At 38.7% G+C, this 26,441-nt stretch overlaps 1 protein-coding gene across 4 annotated transcripts; it reads right to left on the reverse strand.

Moving 5' to 3' along the window:
* SIAH1 (siah E3 ubiquitin protein ligase 1) lies at positions 1 to 26,441 on the reverse strand. 4 transcript variants are annotated; one of them, XM_036932535.2, is made up of 2 exons: positions 26,289 to 26,441; positions 1 to 1,850 (listed from the first exon to the last, which is right to left on the reverse strand). In XM_036932535.2, the coding sequence occupies exon 2, from the start codon at positions 1,846 to 1,848 to the stop codon at positions 1,000 to 1,002; it is 849 nt and encodes a 282-aa protein (XP_036788430.1). In that variant the 5' UTR covers positions 1,849 to 1,850; positions 26,289 to 26,441; the 3' UTR covers positions 1 to 999. The 4 variants fall into 4 exon arrangements, with proteins under 4 accessions (XP_036788430.1, XP_036788431.1, XP_036788432.1 ...); XM_036932536.2 differs by lacking the exon at positions 26,289 to 26,441 and adding an exon at positions 25,644 to 25,776; XM_036932537.2 differs by lacking the exon at positions 26,289 to 26,441 and adding an exon at positions 25,166 to 25,607.

Genomic DNA, 26,441 nt, shown 5'->3' on the forward strand with positions numbered 1-26,441 from the left:
TTTTTTTAAACAAATGATTTGCTTTTAATTACAAATACCATGTAAAACAATGCCTTCTTTGTTAAACCAATAAATACAAGAACAAATTTTAAACATGTGATTTGTCCAAGATATTTGAAAAAGGAAAAAGAAAAAGAGTCTGATTTTTTCCCCAGTGTTTGAAGAAAATCAGTATTCCCTAACCACCTTTCAAAGACTAAGTTTGAAGGTATGACTCAACTGGAGAAAAAAGGAGACAGACAGACCATCATACAGCTGTTCTAAATAGCTTCTGATAATTCTTCTGATGTTTCCTTTCTGGAACTTATTATCTTCACAAAATAGCTGAATTTAAAGTATTTCTAATAAACTGATTAATGGGGGAAAAGGAAATATGTACTGAACACTTATGTATAACTTTACCATAAACAATTACACATACCAAAAAGACATTAACTTTAAAACGATACCAAAAAATGAGGAAAAACCTGAATTACAGAAAAGAAAGTCAAATTTATTTAATGAAAAACTAGAATAAAAATTAGCAAATACACACAAAAAAAATACATACACAGCAGCACTATGTATTGACTCACAAAGGGGAAAAAGCAGTGGTCCAAGACCACTCAACATGGCTTGTCAGTTAAAGGAAAATAACCACACACGCACACGCACACACACAAAAACAAAAAAGAAACCAATATTTTTTAACAATACACTCAATCTACAACACAAATTCAGAATTATTTTACAATGCTTCCTTAATACAAAAAATACCCATCTTGGGTGTATATATATATATATTTTTTTTTTTCAGTGGTTTACTGTTGACAGATTTTTAAATATATTAGTGTTACTACATGCAACTGTTTCCTGTATTTAACAGCCTTTCCTTTTGTTTACCTTCATGTGTCTAGCTTCCACCTACCAAAAATTTCAGTTTGACAGGTGGATGGCTGCTTTATTCTCTGTGGAATTGAAAGCAAGTTTTAAACACTGGCCAGAAAAACATTTGCCATTTTAACACATGGAAATAGTTACATTAATGCCTAAATTGCCATTTTCTGCAAAAAGCTGTGCAATGCTGGTGTCAAAGACTAGGCAGTCACTATTCATAATGGCTGTTGCAATTCCCTCATGAATAGATCGAGGAGTCGCTTCCCAAGTCAATCGCCGCCTATGACCATTTAGCTCTAGTCGATAAGCAAAATTTTCAGCTTGCTTGCGTGTTCCTATCAGCTGTACAATTGCAAAGAACTGCTGGTGACCATCATATTTTTCCTGTTTCTCCAATACTAACATGAAGTGAAAGCCAAAACAGGACTGCATCATGACCCAGTCAACAGCACCAGGAAGATTAATGTCTGTAGCAAGGAAAACTATATCCTCTCCCTGTAGGGTTGTAATGGACTTATGCTGATGCATCAAATGGGGCATTACAGCATCCAAAGAGCCTTGCCATTTACAGGAAGCACCCGGACACGGACACGAATAAGGCCTAAACTCACACAGCTCTTCGTGGTCTGCTTTTTCTGTGTGTGGCAGAGTTACTTCACATCCAGAAGAGGCATATTTACAAGGGAAAAGTACTGAATTGGCCACTTTCTCCATAGCCAAGTTGCGAATGGATCCCAATGGGCCCCGGCAAGTGGGACAACATGTGAGCTTTGGGCGACAGTTGCTACAAACAAGATGGCCACTCTGACACTGAAGAATGGGTGGTAACACATAGTCAAAGCAGACCGGACACTCAAAAAGACTCGCCAAGTCATTGTTGGACGCAGTCGTGCCAGTCAGGGCAGGCACCCTCTGGGATGGTGTACACTTAGAGGTTCCAGTAGGTAATGCTGTTGCAGTCTGACGGCTCATTTCTGCAATTTAAAGAAAAAAAGGAGGGGCAAGAGAAATACAATTATACCTTCTTTTGTAGATAGTATTTACATACCAGAAATACTTAAATTTCACATTAAATATACTCTGGGCAAAAGAAAAAAGGAAAACAGGGTTTAAAAAACATACAAATAACAAAAAATATGCATTTTGATTATTAGGAGTTGTACACTGGATAAAATCTCTTCAAAATGTTCAAAACACATTTAGAATTCCCTTTCTTAAAAAATTATTAAAATAAACGTTGGATGATCTACTTGGAGAAATGCTGAAATATAAACTGGACCATAAGCAACTAAGAAACACTGTGTAAGTAGCTTAACTCAGTTTTGAATAGAATTTCTCCTCCTCCTCTGTGTTCAATTCCCCTACTGAGTCTCTTCCCACACTGAGTCAGCTGCTGATAGCTATGGGGCAGTTTCAGGTGATCCAAGGGGTCACCAGGATACTGACTTTAACTCCTAATGGTGAATGGCTATCTGCTCTACAGGTGTATTGGGAATGAAGGGGATCACAAGGGGAAGGCCTGCTGCTACCCCATCAGCCATCTTCATCTAATAAATGTTCCCCTAGAATGTTAATATCAGATAGGAATAATTTTGTTTCCTACTGATCAGTGCCCCCCTCAAAAGTGAAGGGGGATAGGGGAGAAATGGAGGGCCATTCTCAAGTTAAGTTTAAATTTAGTCTGGTATTTAGAGAAAGTTAATCATTCTATTCTACTCGCATTCCACAATATAACTCAGATACAATTTGCAAAGGGGAAAGAGTCAAGAAAAGAAAGGATAAAGCTAAAAGCATCAGGTAAGAGTAAACAGGTAAAGAATTCCTTGTATCCTAGGGCTCACCAAGGTTGCTGACGCATTCATCAGCACAATATTATTATATAAGTGATAAATGGCATCTGAAGAAGTGATCAACTGTGTAACTAGTCAGCCTGAATAAAATAAGCACCTTTTCCCTGGAATCTACCTTTGCTGGTATAAGGCAGGCCACTATTTGTATTGGGGCAGTGGGTACTGGGATGGGACGGACATAATGTCCTAAGAGTGTTCTCCCAGTAACAATATAAGCCATTATTTCTATAAAATTATATTTAATACCTCAAACGTCATGCTTTCTCAATTATAATTTTGTTGCAAAGAATTAACTTTGAAAAAACAATGCTGGTTACCAATGTGACCGTATAAAAGCATTGGGTTCTAAATCACTCATGGATAAACAACTTAAATGGGGGTTGAAGGGGAGGGGAGGACAGATGTTCCAGCCCAACAAAAAGACTATAAAGGAACCCTCCAGTACCAGTCGTCGTACTTTCCCCCTCCACCCCATGCCCAGGATATTCTTTTACATACAGTGATCTGTGCGTTGAGGTTACTTGTAAAACTGGGCTTTTAGGTCTGTGAAAGCCCCTTGTATGTATACTGTATGCCTATGTCATGGTTCATTTTATACTCCTCATTTAAGTGAGCAACATAATAATTGGAAAGTGATTCCTTGGGGAACAGTCTAAGCCACCAATGCCTTTTCAAATCACCAAACCAAAACAGTTAATTACATCAAGAAGCAGTACACTCAGTTTGTATTCGACGTAGCTGCTAAACAAAGGAAACACTTGTTTAATTTCTTGACCTAGCAAAATACCTATACATTTATCATCAATAGTTCATGCTCATGTTACAATATATCTTTTATTATTTTTCCAAACATTGTAGAAAGCACAATTTAAATTGCTATTCAGTGTGAAAACAAGTGAAATGCGGTCGGTATTTCTGTGAATGGAGTTCTTACATACAGGACAGCAGCTGCTAAAAACTCCCCAACCTCTGAAGGTGGAACCCAGCTCCATTTTCAAACAGAAAAAAATTCCAACCCCAAGACAGCAGCCCTGCGGTAGGAACCAAGAACACAGTGGATTCTGTCTCTGAACAACACTGTAGAAGTCACGATGTAACCTGAAGCTTGATAAATTGAGAAAAGTATAGCCAATCAAAAACATCACTGAGAGCTCAATTTCACTGCAGCCATTCCCTGATCCAGTAAGATTCCACTGGCTTACAATAACTTTACCGTTTCACAGTTAAGCAACCCTGTCTCTTAACGTCAATACCTCTTCTCTTCCTTGTCCCAGCTGCTGGTAAACACGTGAGCAAGACGCCCCTCCAGGAGTAAGATAAGGCAGACTTCCCGGTCATGAGAAGTCAGGCAGCTCATAGCCTTTCCCCCGGAAGCAGAAACAACTTGTAACAAAGGCCCTTCTGAACACCTTCTGTTCCTATATTTGTCCAGGGTTAAGTTGCAGGAAGAGATGGTACGTGCCCTCCATTCACGGCTGAGAAGCACTGGTTACGGAGGCAGAGAAATGAAGCCTCTCCCATCCCAAAAGGTATCGACCACACCTCCCCGCGAGCTCAAATTCACCCGTCTCTCCAAAAATAGGCGCCACCGCTGAGTTGTCCTCTTCTGGGCCCTAAACGTTCATCTGTCGCGAAAGTTTGTCTTCCCCCAGATTCATTAACTAGAATCCGACCAGCTCGGGCGAAGGACGGTGTTGTATGGTGTGCGGTGGCCAGAGGCGGCGGCACGCTCCGAGCCAGCTCTGGAGCTCCTATTGCAGGATCCGGGGTGCTGGGAGAACAGTTTGAAGGCGAAGGTTGGGGCTGGGCTGCCGCTAGGAACGTCTGCTCCAACCCAGAGCGTTAGCCTGCCTCCAGTTCGCAGCGGCCTGGGCTGCAGCTGCCCCTGGCTTGAGGGGCGGGGCAGGGAGAGCAGGGGAGGGGAAGAGAGGGGCGTGGTGGGGTGGAGCGACACCGGGGCGGGGTGAGGCCGGGCTGGCACAGGCTAAGCCTGAAAGCTTGACCCCACCCAGACCACAGCAGCCCAGGGTGGCTCCAGGGCACTGTCGTGCAAACCTAGGACCCAGTGTAGTATAGCATAAACCCTGTACCCCAAAAAACATCGTGCACGCCTCTGCATTTCCACCAGGTTATATTTTGATCGAAACGTGCCATTTCTGTAGGCCAAAACAGTCGGATATTGGAAATTCATATGGTTTTAACCTAAGAGCTACAGAGTATATGGGAAGTGTGTAGCCAGACAAGCGCTCTGCTCTACTATGCTCTCCAGGTTAACTGTGCGTTTTTATAGAGTAAAAGCATTCTCCCCACTTCATTCAATAACTTTTTACAGAGGGTCAATAACCAATTTCCTCAATTCTAACTCATTTCTTCTCCATTTCTACCCCTGTCAGCACATTTTAAACTCCCCTCTCCCTTGGAAAAAAACTGCAGTAAAGAATAGTAAACACACATAACCATATTAAACTCCTACTTCAACCTCCAAATTGAGATTATACTCTCTTCTCCCTCCAGCAAATTCATTTTAAATGGCCTCATTAAACAGAGTAGCTTGTTTTGTATTTAAACAAGCATTACTGTGCCCACTCAAGTCCGGGCCTCAGATTTGCATTGCGTCAGCTTGTGCATTCAGAGGTTTAACCTGTCATTACATCATGCTTATACAGCAGCCTTTAACAGCAGCAAGAACTGGTAGTGGGGGGCGAACACTATGCAATAAATTGTAGATAACCCGTTTTCCACGTCAAATCTTAACTCTAATCACTTTCCCAGTTTATTAATAGTGTGTTCAATCACTTCAACCTCATTTTAATATTAGGCTACCCAAAACATCATTAGGAATAGAAATACAATTGAAAATAGTCTGTCCATTGACAAATATAAATTAGTACTGCCTACATTGTTTATTCTAGATGGGTCTCAGGTTGCTAAGGCAGGAGACTTCATATGTTTTAGGCAGAGAATCTCTTTACAAACAGAATTAAGACAAAATCCAAATATACAAAACAAAGGGATGATTGGTCCCCTAAAAAAATTTTTCATTTTTCTTCCAAAGGACCTGTACAGAACCTTACAGCACTGTCTGAAAATGAATAATCTACTGACACATCTCTCAACAAGTGAGTCTCTAGACTTGGATTAAAATCCAGGCTTCACCACCTGCTCAGTTGTAAAACTGGGACAGTATTTCTAATCTCCCATGGCTTTCATCTGGATTAAAGGAGATGGTGACCTAGGTATGTCCTAGGTGGTACATTCTCCAAAATAAGTGAGTATTCACCTGAGACCTCCAAAAGTTACCTGCCCCACCTGAAGTCACCAACTAGGCATCTAAAACTTGTGGGTTCCAGCTATACAGTCTCAAATATACCTTTTGCTTATAAAGGTGATCAAACACGTGTGCCAATGATCAACTGCCATTTAGCTCATTTTTAGCACAGTAAACCTTAACAGTATTTCTCAACTTGGGAGAATATTTAAAGTGGTTTTACAAAGAGCTGAAAACTCCATAAAAGCATTACACTAAGACAAGGCCACAGAATCCAAAATTAGCTAAAAAAACAAAATTTAGCAGGAATTATACTAGTACCTATTCTTTCTAAGACCTAAATCTTAAGTCCAGTTTGCTCTAAAGTGTAAATATATTTTAAACTAAATCAGAACATCTTAGAATCAGTCTTTAATGTTGTCTTAATCATTTCAGAGCATTTAACTATTTAATGTTTTGCCACATTAACATATTTACAGTAGAAGTAGATGGACCTAAATTCTTATTCTCAACTTCATGGAGGAACTTTTTTCTTTTATAAATAAACCCCTACTCTAATTAATACACAACAATGTGCTTACCACTTTTTTTGTGCAGTTTACCACTGTCACTATGGCAGGGAAATACTTTCCGCAAAGACGTCGGAGTCCTAATGCCTGCCATTGAACCCATGAAAATGTTACATTACAGCAGCATCAGGGAGCCAAGAGTGGCTTACAAAATAAAAGTTTAAAATGGAGAAATGTTGTCAGACCTGAAAAAAGGATCACAATGTAATATAAACGCATGTTACAAACAAAACATACATGGATGGCTGGGGACATGAGAAATCAAGAAAGCTACATCAGAGAATGACTAGTGAGTTGGTTCTCTGAGTAGTTATACACTGGTGATTTTTAGCAAAATTTCCTTCAAAGTTGCCAACGAAGAAACTGCCTTGCAAAGATTAGTCTGACTGAGAATTGTGAAAACAATCATTAGAAATAAAATAAAATGCATCCTTAATTTATATAAAAAAGGACAGCATGCAAATACTGCTACCCCTCTTCCACTTCTCCAAAAATATTCCTAGAAATGACACAGTATATTCATAATAAAATAAAAGTACAGGTTTAGATTACAAATTTGCTCTCTGTATTAAGAATCAGTGAGTTAAACAAAAACTCCATCCAAAACTTAAGGGCTTTCCTCCTTTTTGTGAAAAAGGTACTTCCTACATTTGACATTGTGATGGACATTATACAGAAAGTGTCTGTTAAAATTAATGTTAAAAATTGCTATTTTTTTCTTACTGACAAAATTAAAGTCTCCTTTAAAATTCAAAAGCTTAAAATGCCAAAGTTAAAAATCAAACTGTAATAAAACAATAATGCTACGAAAAAAAATTAACCTATTTTTAGTTTCTAGAATTGCAGCAAAGTAATAAGGAATTTTTTTTATTTGTATGCATTTTCCTAAAAGCCCTATTTTCCTTATAATGCTGAAAGCTTTGTAGCTACAGGAGAGTTATATGTTTAGTAAGACTGACGATCTGCTTTAGGAGAAGCCCAGGAAAAAGGACCTGATGGAAGGCTGCTGTAAAAACAGAAGTCTGAACAAAGCTGTTGACACAGTAAATGGAAAGGAAAATGCAAACCCTAACTCCAATGTGTAAAGCAAAGCACATGTGCTTTCAACTGCCAGAATCACTGTATTTGAAGGCTTCTAACCCTGGTGAACAGGGCATATACTTAATTAGGGCTTGCCCTGTTTTGGGAGATTTCATTTTTGATGCTGATAAGCTATAGATTCAACATGAAACAAAAACATAAGGATAATAACAAGTAAAATAGAATTAGGATGTAGAACCGTACCTGCCCAACAGAACAGAACTTTCTGCAGTGATGAAGACATGTTTATACTATTTTGCATTTCCACCAACAAAGCACGAGAGTCCCAGTGCTCCATGTGCTTGCTCACCAACACTTGGTAACACCTGTTAAGTTCAGCCATTCTAGTTAGTTTTAGAGTACTGATCCTAAAGTTTGGAGAACATATTAGGTTAATGGAAAATTATTTCTTCTTTGGTTTAAGAAAAACTAGGGATTTGGGGGACCCAAGATGATGTCTTACCAACACATATTTGTGTCCTAAGCGTCCTACCAACAAGACCTAACAAGTTTGTATTAACACTCTGCCACAGCTTGATACTTAGAGAGCAGGCTTTTCAAACTTCTGATATGTTTTCCTTATCCACCACTGACAGGTGGCTTGTAGGGTTCTACCTTTGGAAAAACTGTCACCAGAACATGTAGGTATATGCCATCAATACTTGCCAAACACTAGGTGAGTCTTTTCAACCCAAAGGCTTAATTCTTTTATTTTAGTGGACTTCTAATTGTTCTTTGATTCTTTTCATCTACTCAGTTCCTTGCTAGATGAGTAGATTTGAGTAGGCACATATATATAATTGTAATATTGACTCTCTTCCATCTTTCTTCCTGTAACTTTTATTTTTTTCCTCATAACTCCAATCTTTGTGTTACACTGCATTCCAGAAGAACTCACCAAGTTCTAATTAATGAATTTGGTTTGGTTAAAATTATGTCTTGATATGGTAGAGCATTTTTAAATTATGTAGATACCCCCAGCTTCCTTCGAAGGAAGAGAACTTAATGTCAAGAATGGCTGCTTCGGCTTCCTTTCCCTAAAGTTGGAATGGCCACATAAACCTGGACTGCACGGCTCATGGACTCTATTATGAGTTTTCATGTTTAATTTCCACATCTCTCATTGGAGCTGCCTGTTGGCTGCTGGTTTTGTTCTGGCTGCTAATGTCTACATGGGCTCCAGGGTCAGCAAGCTAAATACTGAGGCAAAGCAGAGATTCTCCTCCATCTTACCAAAAGAGCTGCCCCAAACATTTATTAAGCACCCAGTATGTAGCAGGTATTGTCCTCAATGGTTTACATACTTCTTATTTAACTATTACAGTGAGCTTCCATTTACCCCCACCTTACAGGTAAGAAAATAGATTTCAAAATAAAGTTAATGTTTCAGATAATAAAACTAGTAAAAAATGAAGCTGGAACCATATCTGGATCAGCGAAGACTTAGGAGAGGTGGTGGGAGGAGTGGCAAATGGCATCCTAGACAAAGCAAATAAACATATCACAAATTTTAGACTTGGAAGAGACTTTAACCAACTCATTTTTAGAAGAGAAAAATGATATACAAAAGTAAACTACTAAATGTCATGTAACACAAGTCAATGTTCTAATCTAGTCTGTATAATTTCCTCAATCTTTCAAAGCAGGTATGCTTTGAATGTTTTCTAATTATACTTGAAAAAATCGATCTTTTCTGAATTTGAGTCTAAGATTCAAAATAAGCACAAATAAAAATTTAATTAAATTATCTTTTGCTCTCCCTCCCAACACAAGAGGATCACTAATGTAGCTAGGGGAGCTAAAAAAGAAGGAAGATAGTACCTTGTTAGGTTCTGAGCAAGTATGAGCTGACAAAAGTCTGTTCCTTAGTGAGGCTTTTTCCTAATTACTTTATCTAAAGGTCAGATCCCTCTTCTGGTTGTCTTAATGCAATTTTTTACCATTTGAAACTCTTCAAGACTATTTACATATTGTCTATTTTCTCCCCTTCTCCCCCACTATTCCAATAATATCAACTTTTCACTGATAACAGCAACTCTCCAACTTTTTTGGTATCAGGAACCCTTTACAGCAATGGTTGGCAAAATACAGCTGCAGGCCACTTGCCTGTTTTTATAAACAGTTTAATTGGAACACAGTTATGCTCATTCATTTACATATTGTCTATGAGTGCTTTTAAAGGCAGCGCTGAATAGCTGACCCATGACTCCTAAGCCCTTTAAATCTATCTGGCCCCATTTAAGAAAAAGTTTGCCTTCACTGCTTTACACTTTTAAAGAATTATTGAAGACCCTAAGAGAGCTTTATGCCTATGTGGTTTATATGTATTGATGTTTAATATATTAGAAATTTAAGTCAAGAAAATTTTAGGTGTTTTTCATATTAAAATTACCACTAACATTTTTCATAACATGTTAAAATCCATTACATATTAAATGTTTATGAAAAATAAGTGTTTTCCATAACAGAGAGAAGAGTCTGTTTATATTTTTGCAAGTCTTTTTAATGCCTAACATAATAAAATACAGTTGGATATTCATTATCTGCTTCTACATTTAATCTTTTGAGATAGCACACATCATGTCACCTCTGGGCAACTGCGCTGTACTCTCATGTCTCAAAATTGTGGAAAAAAGCTTTGACACTCAAAGGGTCTTGAGATTCCAAGGATTCCTGAACCATTAACTTTTGGTTCAGAACCTCTGCTCTACAATATTAAGCTTCACAAGAATAGACCTTGTTTGTTTTGCTGACGCTTGTATCTCTAGCACCTAGGATAGTACCCAACCCAGACCAAGTACTTAAATATTTCTGAAAGGAATGAATAAATCAAGTAACACAGCATGAAGGATTCCAAGTAGAAGGCATAGCATGTATGTATACAACCAGAACTCACTCATTGCTGATGCTTCTACAACCAGAACGTATCTGTTGATTGGTACAACTTTTTTTTTTTAAAGCAATTGCTTTTGTTTTCTAATTGAGCCTTTTTCCCTCTTAGAAGTGGGAAGACTGCTACAAAGCAACAGTGAAATCTACACATCCAGTAATGGTTCATGGATTAATTTTTGAGAAAAGCTTTCTCAAGAAAAATGCTCCCACCCCAGTATTCTAATAATCAGTTAAACATGCATTTTTAAATAGATGTTACACAGTTTTAGAAGCAGCTAACAATTATTTACCAAGTTCTTTTAAATAAAAGTACTTTTAAAAAACATTATTTGTATGAAGAATTGAATAAATTTTTGTTCCATCTATTGATCTTGAAGGTGACCGATTTTAATGCATGCTCTATCAATGCTAAACTGATACCTGTGATTTTTTAAAATAAATACCTGAATAATTAAAAATTATCAAAAAAATTTGTGGCAAAGTATAATATATACATTTCAGAATGCATAATTCATGTCTATATTCCTTATAATTATATAGATGTCCCTTATGAGCAAAGAAATGTAAGTGTAATTTTTACTAGATGTGTTGGGTTGCAAAGTTATGCAATTCAAGTTCGTATTTGTCATGCCAATCCATGTATGCATCACAGCAGTTCTAATATTTCCTTTACATGTAAAATAATATCTATTGTTATTAGTTGTCTTTCTTTCCTGTTAGGATAATATAAATTGCTTGTTGCCACTTAGCCTGACATTTAAATCTTTAAGTTTATAAACTAATACTGAGACTGTATTTTCCTTGATGTATAGTTTCCTAGAACTACTGTAGCAGAGTACTACAGACTGGGTGGCTTTAAACAGTGGGGCGCCAAAACACAATCTATTCCCTTACAGTTCTGGAACTGCACCTCTGAAATCACGGTGTCTTCGGGGTCATGCTCCCTGTCAAGGCTCTAGGGAATAATCTCTTAGCTTTTAGTGGTTCCTGCCAGCATTCCTTGGCTTGTGACAACCTGACTCTGATCTCTACCTCTTTCTTCACGTGGCTTCTTCCTTCTATGTGTATCTGCCTCTGTGTCCTCTCCTCCTTATAAGGATACCAGTCATTGGATTTAGAGCCTATGGTACAACCTTTAAGAGAATTTGCAAATGAGATTTAAAATTCACTTTAAAATAACACTATGCTGGTCTCTAAGGAACAAAGGCAATGCAAGGAAGAAAAGACAGTCTCTTGAACAAATGGTGCCAGAACAAGTGGACATCCACATGCAAAAAAAGGAATCTAGACAGATATTACACCCTTCACAAAAACTCAAAATGGATCACAAACCTAAGTGTAAAATGTAAAAACTATAAAACTCATAGAAGTGAACATAGGAGAAAATCTAGATGACCTTGAGTTTGGCAAAGACTTTTTAGGAACAACACATGAACCAGGAAAGAAACAACTGATAGACTGTATTAGATTAAAATTTAAAATTTCTGCTCTGAAAAGGACACTGTTCAAGAGAACGAGAAGACAAGGCACAGACTGGGAGAAAAATATTTGCAAAACACAGTATCTGATAAAGGAATGTTATCCAAAATACACAAAGAGCCTCTGAAAGATGCTCCACATCATTCTATCATCACGGAAATGCAAATCCAAACAACATGAGATACCACTACATACCTAGTAGAATGGCCAATATCCAGTACTCTGACAACACCAAATGCTGCTGGACATGTGGAGCAACAAGAACTCACTCTTTACTGGTGGGAATGCAAAAACAGTACAGCCACTTTCAAAGGCAGTTTGGCAGTCTCTCATAAAACTAAACAGGCTCTTACCTTAAGATCCAGCAATCATGCTCCCTGGTATTTGCCCAAGGGGCTGAAAATGTATGTCCACACAAAAACCTGCACACAGATGTTTATAGCAGCTTTTTCCATAACTGCCAACTATGGAAGCTACCAAGGTGTCCTCTGGCAGGTGAAGTGGAAAAACTGATACATACAGACAATGGAGTATTATTCAGCACTAAAAAGAAGTGAGCTATTAAGCCATGAAAAGATGTGGAGAAACCTTCAACATGTAATACTAGTTGAAAGAAGCCAGTCTGAAAAGGCTGTATGCTGTATGGTTCCAATTACATGACATTCTGGAAAAGGCAAAACTATAGAGGCACTGAAAATATCAGCACTTGCCAGAGGTCAGTGTGGAGAAAGGGGTGAACAGGAAGATCAAAGAGTATTTTTAGGGCAGTGAAACTATCCTGTGTGATATTATAATTGTGGATACATATGATTATGCATTTGTAAATTATAATACAGAACATCAAGAATGAACCATGCACAAGAACAGACCCACAGATCAATGGAACAGACTAGAGAGCCTTGATATAAACCCAACCACATAAGGTCAATTAATAAATGATAATGGAGCCATGGACATACAATGGGGAAATGACAGCCTCTTCAACAGCTGGTGTTGGCAAAACTGGACAGCTACATGCAAGAGAATGAAACTGGATTACTGTTTAACCCCATATACAAAAGTAAACTTGAAATAGATTAAAGACCTGAATGTAAGTCATGAAACCATAAAACTCTTAAGAAGAAAATATAGGCAAAAATTTCCTGACTATAAGCATGAGCAACTTCTTCCTGAACGCATCTCCTCAAGCAAGAGAAACAGAAGCAAAAATGAACTCATGGGACTGCATCAAACTAAAAAGTTTCTGTACAGCAAAGGACAGCATCAACAGAGCAAAAAGACATCCTACAGTATGGGAGAATATATTTGTAAATGACATATGCAACAAGGGGTTAACATCCAAAATATATAAAGAACTTACACACCTCAACACCCAAAAAGCAAATAACCCAATTAACAAATGGGCAGAGGATATGAAGAGATGGTTCTCCAAAGAAGAAATTCAGATGGCCAACAGACACATGAAAAGATGCTCCACATCACTAATGATCAGGGAAATGCAAATTTAAACCACAATGAGATATCACCTCACACCAGTAAGGATGGCCAGCATCGAAAAGACTAAGAACAACAAATGCTGGCGAGGATGCGGAGAAAGGGGAACCCTCCTACACTGCTGGTGGGAATGTAAGCTAGTCCAACCACTGTGGAAAGCAATATGGAGGTTCCTCAGAAAACTAAAAATAGAAATACCATTTGATCCGGGAATCCCACTCCTTGGAATTTACCCAAAGAATGTAAGTTCTCAGTTTCAAAAAGACATATGCACCCCTATGCTTATTGCAGCACTTTCTACAAAAGCCAAGATGTGGAAGCTAAGTGTCCATCAGTAGATGAATGGATAAAGAAGATGTGGTACATACACAATGGAATACTATTTAGCCATAAGAAACAAATCCTACCATTTGCAACAACATGGATGGGGCTAGAGGGTATTATGCTCAGTGAAATAAGCTAGGTGGAGAAATGCAAGTACCAAATGATTTCCCTCATTTGTGGAGTATAACAACGAAGCAAAACTTAAGGAACAAAACAGGAGCAGACTCACAGAACCCAAGAATGGACTAGCAGTTACCAAAGGGGAGCAGTGGGGGAGGGTGGATTGGGAGGGAGGGAGAAGGGGATTGAGGGGTATTATGATTAGTACACATGGTGTTGGGGGGGATCATGGGGAAGACGGCACAGCTCAGAGAAGACAAATAGCAACTCTGTGGCATCTTACGACACTGATGGACAGTGACTGCAATGGGGCATGAGGGGGACTCAATAATATGGGTGAATGTAGTAACCACATTGTTTTTCATGTGAAACCTTCATAAGAGTGTATATCAATGATACCTTAACAAATAAATAAATAAAGTCTGTTTTTAAAAATAACAACACCTATGTGGTGAAGTAAATCATTTTCTCACCATACATAATCTAAATAACTTAGATGTGTTTCCAAATCAGTTCTGTAAGTTTTCAAAATATTTGTTTGTGACAAAGAGACCCACAAACTCAATTCCTAGACAGTATTTTTTAGTAATGTACTAATGATAACATACCTCAAAAATGTACAGGAAAAGAACAATGAATTTTGGTTAGAATCAGAAACTTCAATGTGAATTCCTACTTCATTTCTAATTATTTTGATGCTGAGCAAAAATACAGTATCCTGGGTCTCAAGTTTCTCATTTATGGAGCAATAAAGCCAACAACAGGCTTTTGGATATTAACTGAGACCAAATATGTAGGAATATTTGGTATATTAACAACAACACATTCACACAGTGATGTTTACAGAGCCACACTAGTAACTTTGCAATTAATCACTAAATAAAAAAGGCATGGATTACAAGAGATTTTACTGAAAACTGTTGTTCAACCTACTGTGTTTACTTTCATAATCTCAATTTCGGACTATGTCTAATAAAATCTGATAAAGATTACAGTTTGTTGTGAAAGAAGCTACATAAACTGAGCATCTGCCAATCTGTAAGACACTGTGTCAACTACTTCATGCACACTATTTAAACCTCATGAAGAAGGCTGTAGCTCCATTGTGCAGATGAAGTTGAAGATCAGAGAAATCAAATACTAAGAGCAGAGCCAGATTGTCTACTTTGTCCCTAAATCTCATTTTTTTCAAAATAACCCTAAAAAGCAGTATTTATAATTTCCTTCTTACATGGTACAGAATATTTAAATTGGCATCCAACACATCTTTTCAGTGGTTATAAAAATTGACCAAAAAATGTGAAATTTCCCTAAATTCTTTAAATTTAGCCCTAGCAAGTAGTTATTTTTGAAATGTTTTATATCAAAGTGGTAGAAGATAGTTAAATAGGCCTTGTCAACCTTTTTATTTCATACCATACATTACTAATAGAATTTTTGGTAACACACTTGAAATTATTGAAACTATGTCAGTCATGATTACAACACAATCACTCCTACAATATCACCAAGTCTCACAATGTCTAGATAAACACATCCAAATACTATTCACTTAGTTATTGTGTCCAAGTTTGACTACTACTATTTACTACTCTGATTAAGTTTTATATTCTCTCAGGATATAAAACTCACACATTCTGCTAGATGTTTGTCCTTGTGCTCTATCTTGACATTAAGCTATCCTACCCAGTTCTACACTATAACATACACTTCCACATTCCACCTCACAAGTGCTAGGTAAATACACACACACACACACACACACACACACAACAAAAATTTTAAAGCAGATCAAAATTGGCAGTAACCTATGAAGAACTAATGATACTAAGCTAAACAGAAAGGAGCACATTGCTTGGGAGACAGTAGAAATTAAAGAAACAAGGTCAAGTCACATTAGGGAGTCTTAATACATTATATGGTTGCTAGCTCTCTACTAGTAAAATAGCAGAAAAATAATGGAACTTATGGAAATTAAGAGCCATACTGAAAAATAAATGGAGCCTTATTCAAATTAAATTATATTCCATTGAAATACTTATACTCTCTGTCTTAATAAGCATTGCACTTGAAACTCTAACCAAACCATTTTAGTTATTTCAAATAAGGAGATAACACATGAATTAACTTATACTCCAGTTTTCCTCAAACAAATATTCTATTCTCAAGGGGCAGGGGGCAAAGGGGATCCACATTTCTCTACAAAAAATTTAATGTTTTATTTTCTTATGTTTAATAGTCTAAAAAACAGTATTAGCAGATTCAGAATCTTCTATCTATGTTAGTCATGTAATTGAATGCTCCCATTTGTATCAATAGTCACACTGGCTCCAAGTTGGTGCCATGGTACTCTAATTATGGCAGACTAAAGAGAAAAGCAGAGGGGTACCTAATGTACAAATGACACATCTGTGTGAAGCAAAGCCCAAATGACATCATGGTTTACAAAGACAACACATCACATGGTGACCACACTGCACAAGACAATTTCAGTATGCTCAACTCCAAAAGAGCCTACAGCGTTAACTGTCAATTCCATAACCCATCTTGTTTCAAGACTTCAGTTTAGCATACAGTATCCAATACTTTAGTAAATCAGTATAATCTGAACATTCTGGTTTTGTAGTTTTGTTTGTATTTAATTTATAAGCTTTGAACTGTCACCAACATCTGACAGAATTGATCAATCATTGGCTCTTGCCTGATAAACTTTGTTCACTGACTGACTCAGCACACTGTTGGGTTTTCCTATCTCACCAACTCCTCAGCTTCCTTTATTGATTCCTGCTCTTCTCCCCAAAGTCTTGAAATTGGGAGTTGAACACAGTTCACCTTTGTTCAATTTGGTTATCTTATGTCTTGTAGTTTTAAAATTCCACTGTTACTGCCAAAGACTTCAAAAATGTTTGACTCCAGTACAGATTAAAAAATTTAAAAACCCTCATGTTTGTCTTAAACCCCAGATTTGTACATCCAACTCCTCCTGGATGTCCCTACAGGTGGGATGGCCAAAGCTGAATTCCTTATCTTCTCCCAGACTACTCTACCCATTGCCTTTTCCTCACCTGATGACAACTCTATCCTTCCCAGTTACTCAGTTCAAAAGCCTTGAAGTCATCTCTGATTCTTCCTTTCACACCACCTATCTAAAACCACCAGGAAATCTTATTGTACTTTCTTAAAAATATATACAGAATCCAATCACTCACTACCTCCACCACTACCACAGTCCAAGCCACTATTACCTCTCACTTGTATTATTCCAATATCCTTCTAACTCAGTCTCCCTGCTCCCATTTTGTTTCCTACCCCCACCCCCAATAGGTTCTGAGCATAGCAATCGGAAGAAAACTCCAGATAAAATTTATATCTAAACATGTCCTCTCAATATCCTCCCCAACTGGCAACCCATACCTGGGTAATAGATAAAATCTTAAAACAGCCTAGAAGGCCCTGTTTCCACTAGTCTGAGATTTCATCTGCCACTTCTTTCCCCCTCATTCTCTGCACTAGCCTCCTTGTTCTATAAAGACAGGTTGTTCCTTTGGGCCTCTGCCTTAAAATATGTTTCTCCTGGATAACCACAGGACTCTCTCACCTCCTTCTAACCTCTGATTTTATGTATTTTGCCTACTTAATGAGGCCTACCCTGTCCCCTCTATTTAAAAGTGACCAGTGTTCTGCCCACTGACACCTCCACTACACACTCCTAATCCTTACCCATTCCATCCCTCCTATTCTTCCCTTCCCCCACTTCTACTCTTTTTCCATAGAATGTATTACCTTCTGTGAAGCTATACAATTTGCTTATTTATTATGCTTATTGTTGTAGCACCCTCCCTGCCTGGCTCAATGATGTATTCCAAAAACAATGCCTAGCAGATCATGCAGTTTCAATAAATATTTGTTGAATGAATGAATAAATCAGAAAGCAAAAGAGCTTTGGACTTTTGAGCAGTAATATCCAAAGCTAGGTATAATAGAGCAATGCTTTTTAAAATCCTCAAAGAAAATGATTACCATTCTAGAATTCTATACCTAACCAAATTATTCTAAATGTGTTGAGGGCAGAATAATGAGGTACGGTTTTGAAACATTACTTCCCTGGCGTATGTTCTCAGGAAGCTCCTGAAAGACAAGCTCTCCAAAAACAAGGAAATGAACCAAGAAAGAAGACAACATGGACTACAGCAAACAGAAGACACAACCCAGAAGAAAGGTGAATGGGACACTTATGATAATGACAACTTTACACTAGAGGAAGAAGATAAGAGGAAGCATCCAAGCCTGAATATTTGGACAAGTGGTACGGAATGTGGGGTAGCATTAACAGCACAGGAAAAAAAAAGCAAAACAGGAAAAAGACAAGTATTAACTACAAGGAATATTATACAAATTAAATATGTCAGGACAAAAAGTAATCAGTTTACTACATGACTCAAATTGTGAATAACTTTTATAGTGATTATGATGACTGTAAAACACAAAATGATGATACTAAGTTGGAGTATAGAATGGGAAGGGTATTATGCACATGTGATACGGGCAGGAAGAATTAAATCCACAATAAGAATTCAATATATGGCCTAAAACTAAATCTGGATTTAACAATAGAAGCATGTTAATTTAGAGACAAAGAAAGTAAACACAAAAATCAGTCCGAACTATTTTTAATAGCTCCCTGGCAAAGGGCAGCTGAAGAGGAACAGGGGCACAGAGTTTTTCTTTAAAAAAAAAAAAAAAGAAAACCTGGTGGAGTATTTTATTTGTAATCTGTGCACATGTAAAACTCTAGAAAAAAGGAAAAAGTTCCCAAACTTGGTAGGAGAAATGTCACAAATTGCATGCATTACTTAAGAAATGGCAGACTGAAATTTGTTTTCAAGTATTTGAGTCCAACTATTGGCAAAGATGTGGGGGGGAAACAGACTTTCCTGCACAGTTGGCAATGTCCACTGTGAAAGCCTCTAATAAAATATTTGACAGTTTGTTTCAATTTAAAGTGTGTATATACTCTGTCCCAGCAGCTTTTTTTCTGAATCCACCTTCCAATTTACCCTTTAGCTAAGGTGTATGTATGTAGATGGATGCCTAGAGCAATCCTGTTTGTAACAGAAAATAACTGAAAACAGCCCTGTCTTAAGTGATGAAATTACAGTCCATACAACAAAATACTATACCAACTTTTTTAAATAAAATAAGAGGACTCATACCTAACACAGAAGAATCAAACTGTTTAAGTGGGTGAAGAAAAAAAGGCAAGCCACAGAATATATTACAATCCCATTTGCGTTCAAATAAAAAAGATTAATAAGTAAATAATGCACTGATAGAGCTGTCTATCTTCATGTATGTATGTATGTAATAGGACAGAAATGAAACTGGAAGGGCATACAAATTGCAGAATGTGGTTTACAGACTTAAAATGAGGAATTAAAGAAGGGGATGGGGAGATCAAGTTTAGCAACCTCAGAGAACAGAGATGGGACCACTGAACTACAAACAAAATATCAAGAACTACAAGATACAAAGACTATCAGCACAAACTTCATCATTTGGAATTAAGTTAAACCTGTACAGCTACAGACAAGTGGTAATCACTTAATGGGAAAATAATCCACAAGGACTTATATCAGATCAAAGAAATTAGTTTTATTCTATGGCTAACTTTAAAAAATGTGGCATACAGACTAGAAACTACACCAAAATGTCTACAATGGTTACTTTCCAATTATCATATTATGAATGATCATGAGGGAGGTGGGGTTTGCATTTGTCTGTATTTCTCACATGTTCTATAAAACATATTATTCTGACAATAAAAAAGGATTATAATTTTAAGACATTAGTGCATATTTTGTGTCCCCACTTTCTTGCTAATGAATTGGTGGTGACTTTTTACACTAACTTGGAACACTGAGAAATTGAGTTGATTTTGTTCACTGCTTTTATTTTTTTTTCTTAGATTTCCTTTTTTCTTAAAATGCCTTACTTATATAGTGGATACTTACATGGAAAAAATATTTTAAAAACAGCTTGCTCACATAAAATCCCCCATATATTTCATGTGCATATAGACATATTTTAGTTTATATTTATAAAAACATCTCTTTCTAGCTTCTTCCATGTGCCCCTAAGTCCCTGCTGTTCAAAACAAAATAAACAAAAACCATTCAGTATGATTAGGCAACCTCGAACTAATGAAAGGTCTTTGCCAGTATCACTCTGGTCACTGTGGCTCAAGCCTAGAGAATAAAATGACCCCAAATGGACTATCTTATCTATATCATTCAGCCCAGAACTCCACAATTCACACACACAAAAAAATCAAAGTAAAAGTAATGGGAGACATATGGGAGCTGGTCAAAATAGTGTATTCTCTGTGAAAATTCATCAAGCTGTACACACAATTTGAGCACTTTTGTGCTTGTATTTATGCTATACTTCAATTAAAGTTTACATTTAGAAAAAAAAATACCATTGCTCTAGTATCCTTCTATAATCTCCTTTAAGCAGTATCAGGTGCCATCACTGGCTAACCCATCACAGCATCTTTCCTCTCTTCACCTCTGCTCAGTTTCTCAATGTGTCTCTCTCTACTGTTTCTTTAACCTGGCATAGTACAGTATTCAGTAACTATAAATACTCTTGACTGATGGCTTTGCCCATACTTACTTTAGAAAATACAACAGAAGCCATCAAATGATGACTTAACACCTCCTTCCCTCCAGTTCAAAGGGAAGAAGCAACTTGGGCACTGTCCTCTCACCTTCTCACACGTCACACTCCTATTATCCCTCCTCTCTTACATCAGCCTCCCCCTCTTTTTCTACCAGATCACTCCAACACCCAAATATGCTCTAATATTGCCCATCTGGCTTCTGTGACACCACATCTAACTTTCCTTCCACCTCAATGGATCATTTTGGCTCTCACAGAAACCTCAAATCCAACATATCTTAACTTGGAATGTTCTTGCTATTCCTTCTGTCCCATCACCCCTCGTTTTTCCCACCTTGGTATATAGCACCATGATCCACACAGCTGCTCAAGACAGAAACCACCTAATTCCTTTCTTCTCTTGCCTCTCATATCTAATTCATCGAGTCTCGTTTTAATTCTGTCTCCAAAATACATCTCGAATCCACCCACTTCTCTTCATCTCTACTGCCACCATCTTAAACCAGGTCATAATCAACTACTGCCTGATCAAAGAACCAGCTTCTAATCAATCAATTCTCCAAACCACAGTTAATCCAATCCTTAAAATTAAAAGTGGATTATGTTACTCCCTTAATTAAAATCTTTTGATGGCTTCTCAGTTCTTCTTAAAATTCACATTCCTTAGTTTAACTCTGCAGGGTCTGATCCCTGCCTTCTCCTCCTCCTCATCCATTTGCTCCAGCAACACTCTCTTCACCCAGCTCCTTGAACAACAGTCTAAATTCTTCCTGCCCCAGGGCTTTTTCCTCTGCTGCTTCAATCTGAGATGTTCTTCTTCCTTCCCCCCTTGAAAGGGCTAGCTCTTTATACTTTTATCACAGTGTAAATGTCACCACTTCTGACAGCAGTTCTTCCCATCAACATTATCTTTACTTCAGCACTTCTGACTCCGTTAGAGTACAGATGGTTCCCAAACTAAAATAGTTTGACTTTAGGATGATGCAAACATGATAATCATTCAGTAGAAACCACAGTTTGAATTTCTGATCATATCCACACAGTGATAGGTGGTATGATTCTCCCTTCTGATGCTGGGGCAGCAGGCAGCCAGCTGCAGCTCCCAGTCAGCCGTTCACAGAGTAAACGACCAATACATTTACAACCATCTGAACCCATACAACTATTCTGCTTTTCACCTTCATCACAGTACTCAATAAATTACATGAGATATTCAACACTTTATTATAAAAGAGGCTTTGTGTTATCAGATAATTGTGCCCACCTGTAGGATAATGTAAGTGTTCTAAGCATGTTTAAGGTAGGCTAGGCTAAGCTACGATATTCTTTTACAATTATTGGGACGGAACTCTATTTTAAGTTGAGGAAGACCTGTACGTATCAAAATTTGTATATCTGTTTATTTCCCTCATTAGAATATTTAGAGAAATTAAGTCACTACCTAATTTTTAAATTATTTAAGAACTTCCTATGTGTTAGGTAACGTGTTTTAAATGCAAAAGTAGGCAGTGATGCTGCTCTCATGTAGTTTGAAGTCACAAACACAACTGAGGACAGAGCCAAGAGAGACACTTCCAGGTCTGACTCTTAAATCTCCTGTCCTCCTAACCACTCCACTCCACTGTGTGCCACTCTAGCGTTAGGATGTAGGCTGGCGGGTAAGGGGTGGAGGACAGCAAAAAAAACACGTATTTGAAGCACCCTGATACATAAAAGTAGAAAATGACCTGCAGGGAAAGACACTTTTAAAAGAATGAGAAGACAAGCCACAGACTGGGAGAAAATATTTGCAAAACATTATCTGATAAAGGAACGTTATCCAAAATACACACAGATTCTTGAAACTAAACAATAACAAACACATTAATTAAAAAATGGGCCAAAGTCCTTAACAGACACCTCACCAAAGATACACAGATGGCCAATGAGCCTCTGAAAGATGCTCCATATCATTCTATCATCAAGGAAACGTAAATTAAAACAACATGAGATACCACTACACACCTAGTAGAATGGCCAAAATCCAATACTCTGACACCACCAAATGCTGGTGGACATGTGGAGCAACAAGAACTCGCAAAAACAGTACAGCCACTTTCAAAGGCAGTTTGGCAGTTTCTCATAAAACTAAACAGGCTCTTACCTTAAGATCCAGCAATCATGCCCCCTGGTATTTGCCCAAAGGGGCTGAAAATGTATGTCCACACAAAAACCTGCACACAGATGTTTATAGCAGCTTTTTCCATAACTGCCAACTATGGAAGCTACCAAGGTGTCCTCTGGTAGGTGAGTGGAAAAACTGATACATACAGACAATGGAGTATTATTCAGCACTAAAAAGAAGTCAGCTATTAAGCCATGAAGACGTGGAGAAACCTTCAATGTGTATTACTAGTTGAAAGAAGCCAGTCTGAAAAGGCTGTACACTGTATGATTCCAATTACATGACATTCTGGAAAAGGCAAAACTATAGAGGCACTGAAATATCAGCACTTGCCAGAGGTCAGTGTGAAGAAAGGGGTGAATAGGAAGATTAAAGAGTAACTTTAGGGCAGTGAAACTACCCTATGTGATACTGTAATCGTGGATACATATCATTATGCATTTGTGAAAACTTACAATACAGAACATCAAGAGTGAACCATGATGTAAACCATGGGCTTTGGTTGATAATTATGTGTCACTGTAAGTGCATCAATTTTAACAAATGTATCACCTGGGTGGAAGATGTTGATAATGGAGGAAGCTATGCACAAGTGCAGACAGGAAGTATATGGGAAATCTCTGTACTTTCTGTTCAATTTTGCTGTGAATCTAAAACTGCTATAAAAAAAGTCATTAAAAAAAAATGACCTGTAGGCAAGAGAATACATGGGTCTAGAGTTCGCAAGCAAAGAGCTCTGCATTGTCAACAGCATTCAGATAGATCAGGAAACAAATAGGTATTGAGTGTTAGGCACTGAGGACAGTGGAATAAAAATCACACCTTTCCTTATGCAGCAGATACTCTAGTAACTAACTACAGACAAGGAAAGCCAAATAATTTAAAGTGAATTAGAAAAATCACTATTTAGGAAAAAAACATTAAGGATACTTATTATAAAAAAGAAAAATCTATACCCAGTTGTGGTTTTACTGTGGGGAGGAGGGAAACGGAGGCTGAGGTTTTCATACATCGATTTCATTTGTAGTAACGTCTGTACCAAAAATATCCAGAATTTAAACATTATAAGGTGTGTATGAAAACTCTGTAATTAAAACCATAGCATGTAATATCTCTTTAAGCAAAGATCAACCCCAACTTTAGAAAGAGTAAATCAACTACTTTAAAATACAACCGTGTTCACTTTGCAGTTATTCAACTTACTTTGTTACCCTCATTATGTAAGACCTGTTTCTGTACACTGAAAATAAAGTCCCATTCTTCATGTATCACTGTTGCCATTGCTAGATATATCTGCAATTACTATTAGCCTGGTTATATTCTTTTTAATTAAAGAACACTGCTCTACATCAATTTTGTAAGAATTTCCAAAAATTTAGAGGGAATAAATATTAAGCTAAATTGCATTAAATTTCTGAGTTTGTAGTTTGTGGAATACTTATGCTGAAAAGTCCCATTATCTATTAATTATACTGTACTTGAGTTAAAAATATTAAATGTTACTAAATCATGCTGGAAAAAGTACCAAGAGGGGTCATTTAAATTAATTCTGTAATATATCTAAAGAAAATATTTTGGCAAAGCAAACTTTAGGGTTGCAATTAACCATTCCAGATCACAGAAGTCAATCTTTAATTTCCAGGACCAAAAATTACACAATTTGCATAATCCACATTAGGTCTTAAAATCTACTTATCACAAAGTTCTCCTAACAGCTAACCAAAATTCTCTCCTTCACAATTTGAGCCAGTATGTCCCTAATAAAATTACCATACCATAACATTTACCGTCACACTACACTCTGCTCTTCAGTAACGTCTAAGAGATGGTGACACCACAGACACCTAACACTCAAAGGGACTCACTATTCCACTTTTCCAAGTTAGTTAACTCAAGTCCCTGTGAGCAATCTGATCCATAAATGTAAAAGTACTAAAAGGAAATCTCATTTTAATCAATTTGCTAGTTTGAATTCCAAACCAAACAAGACCTATCCAAATCTCTTACCACAGAAATTTCCAAATGCCATCATCTCGGAACATGTCAATTTATTATCTAAACCTTATTTTCATTTTTTATAAATAACAAATGCACTGAATGAGAAACCCAATCACTATTAATTTATAATGTGATTTCACATATTCTGGCCTATGCATTTCCAACCTACCATGCCAAGACGACCTCAAGTTTAGTTACTAAGTAACTACAACTGCCTCAGCAGCAGTTACTGAGGGCTTAACAGGGGCCTGCAACTGCTCTAAGCTCTTTACCTACTACCCTTCTCCCAACAATCTTTTGAGGTAGGTACTGTCATTACACCCATTTTGTAGATAAGGAAAATGAAGCACAGCGAGCTTAAGTATCTTACCAAAGGTCACAAACCGGTGGGGCAGGATTGGAACCAAAGCAGGCAGTTTAACTTCAGAGTCCTTGCTCAACTGCTGAAGTTAACAATTTACCCTTGACAGCCGCTTATCAAAAAAAAGGTGAATGTTCAACGGCTAGGAACGGGCAGTTCGATCACTGTCCTATAGCCATGCTCATAGCTTCTACGACTTTGACAAATCAGCTAGCTACCCAATCTGATTTTACGCACACACACAAACTGGACTTCTCAGGATGTCAAAGTAAATTTTAAGTCTTTCCAGGAACGGGAAAAGAAAAACCTACGCAATGCTATGGCCGTTTCCCACATTCCCAAGTCATACATCTGGGAGAGTTTGGAAAGGCCCCCAAACTACTAGACAGAAACCACGGTTTACAGTAGGAAGCTGGAGCTTCCCGGGCAAGACATTCACGCGATCTCCCAAAGACATAAACAAGGGAGGAGGCTGCATTCTTCCCACCGCACAGTGAAGGCTCCGGCCGGAGCGGTGAAAGAGCGCAGCACAATCCAGGACGGCTGCTCCGGACAGGGTCGGGGCGGGCAGGGAAGGCCAAGGGCGGCCGAGTCCCCGTTGGGCCCCTGGGCCTCGGGGCGCTGCGAGACGCGGCAGGAGCGCAGGGCCGGCCACTACCAGCACTCAGCTGACCTCCGCCATGTTAGCCGCACACCCCAGGACCCTTCACAACAAAGGCCGGCCGGGTCGCGGGGAGCGCAGGGCGCCTCCCCCGGCCGGGCCCGCCTCCCCGTCACACGGGGGCAGGGCCGGGCCGCGCCGAAAGGAGGCCCTTCCCCGCCCTCGCCGGCCGCGCTGGCCCGACCCCCGACACGGGCCTACGCGGCCCGGAGCGCCGGGGGCGGGGGCGAGCCGGCTCGCGGCGGCGGGCAGGGCCGAGCAGGGGAGGGGAGGGGCGGGAGGCGGCGCTCGGTCGGGCGGCCGGACTCGGGCCGAGACAAAGGCATCCGGCACCGGGGGCTGCCCGCGTCCCCGCCCGGCGCGACGCGGCCCGGCCGCCCTTCCCGCCCGCCGCCATTACCAGGCCTGGGAGTCCTCTTCCCGGAGAGCCCCTCGCAGCCGACTCCTCCCTCCAGGCCGGGCCCCACTTACCTGTGGGCGGAGAGCGCGCCTCGGACCCCGGTCCCGGCTCAAAAGCGCTCCGTCGCCGCCACCAACCCCCGCCACCGCGGGCAGCGCCACGGCCTCTTCCCCGCGCCGACTTGGACAGGACACCCTAGGCCGCCGCCGCTCGAGCGCGCCCCG

Source organism: Manis pentadactyla, chromosome 15 (genome assembly GCF_030020395.1).
Source record: "Manis pentadactyla isolate mManPen7 chromosome 15, mManPen7.hap1, whole genome shotgun sequence".
Taxonomy (NCBI): Eukaryota; Metazoa; Chordata; class Mammalia; order Pholidota; family Manidae; genus Manis; species Manis pentadactyla.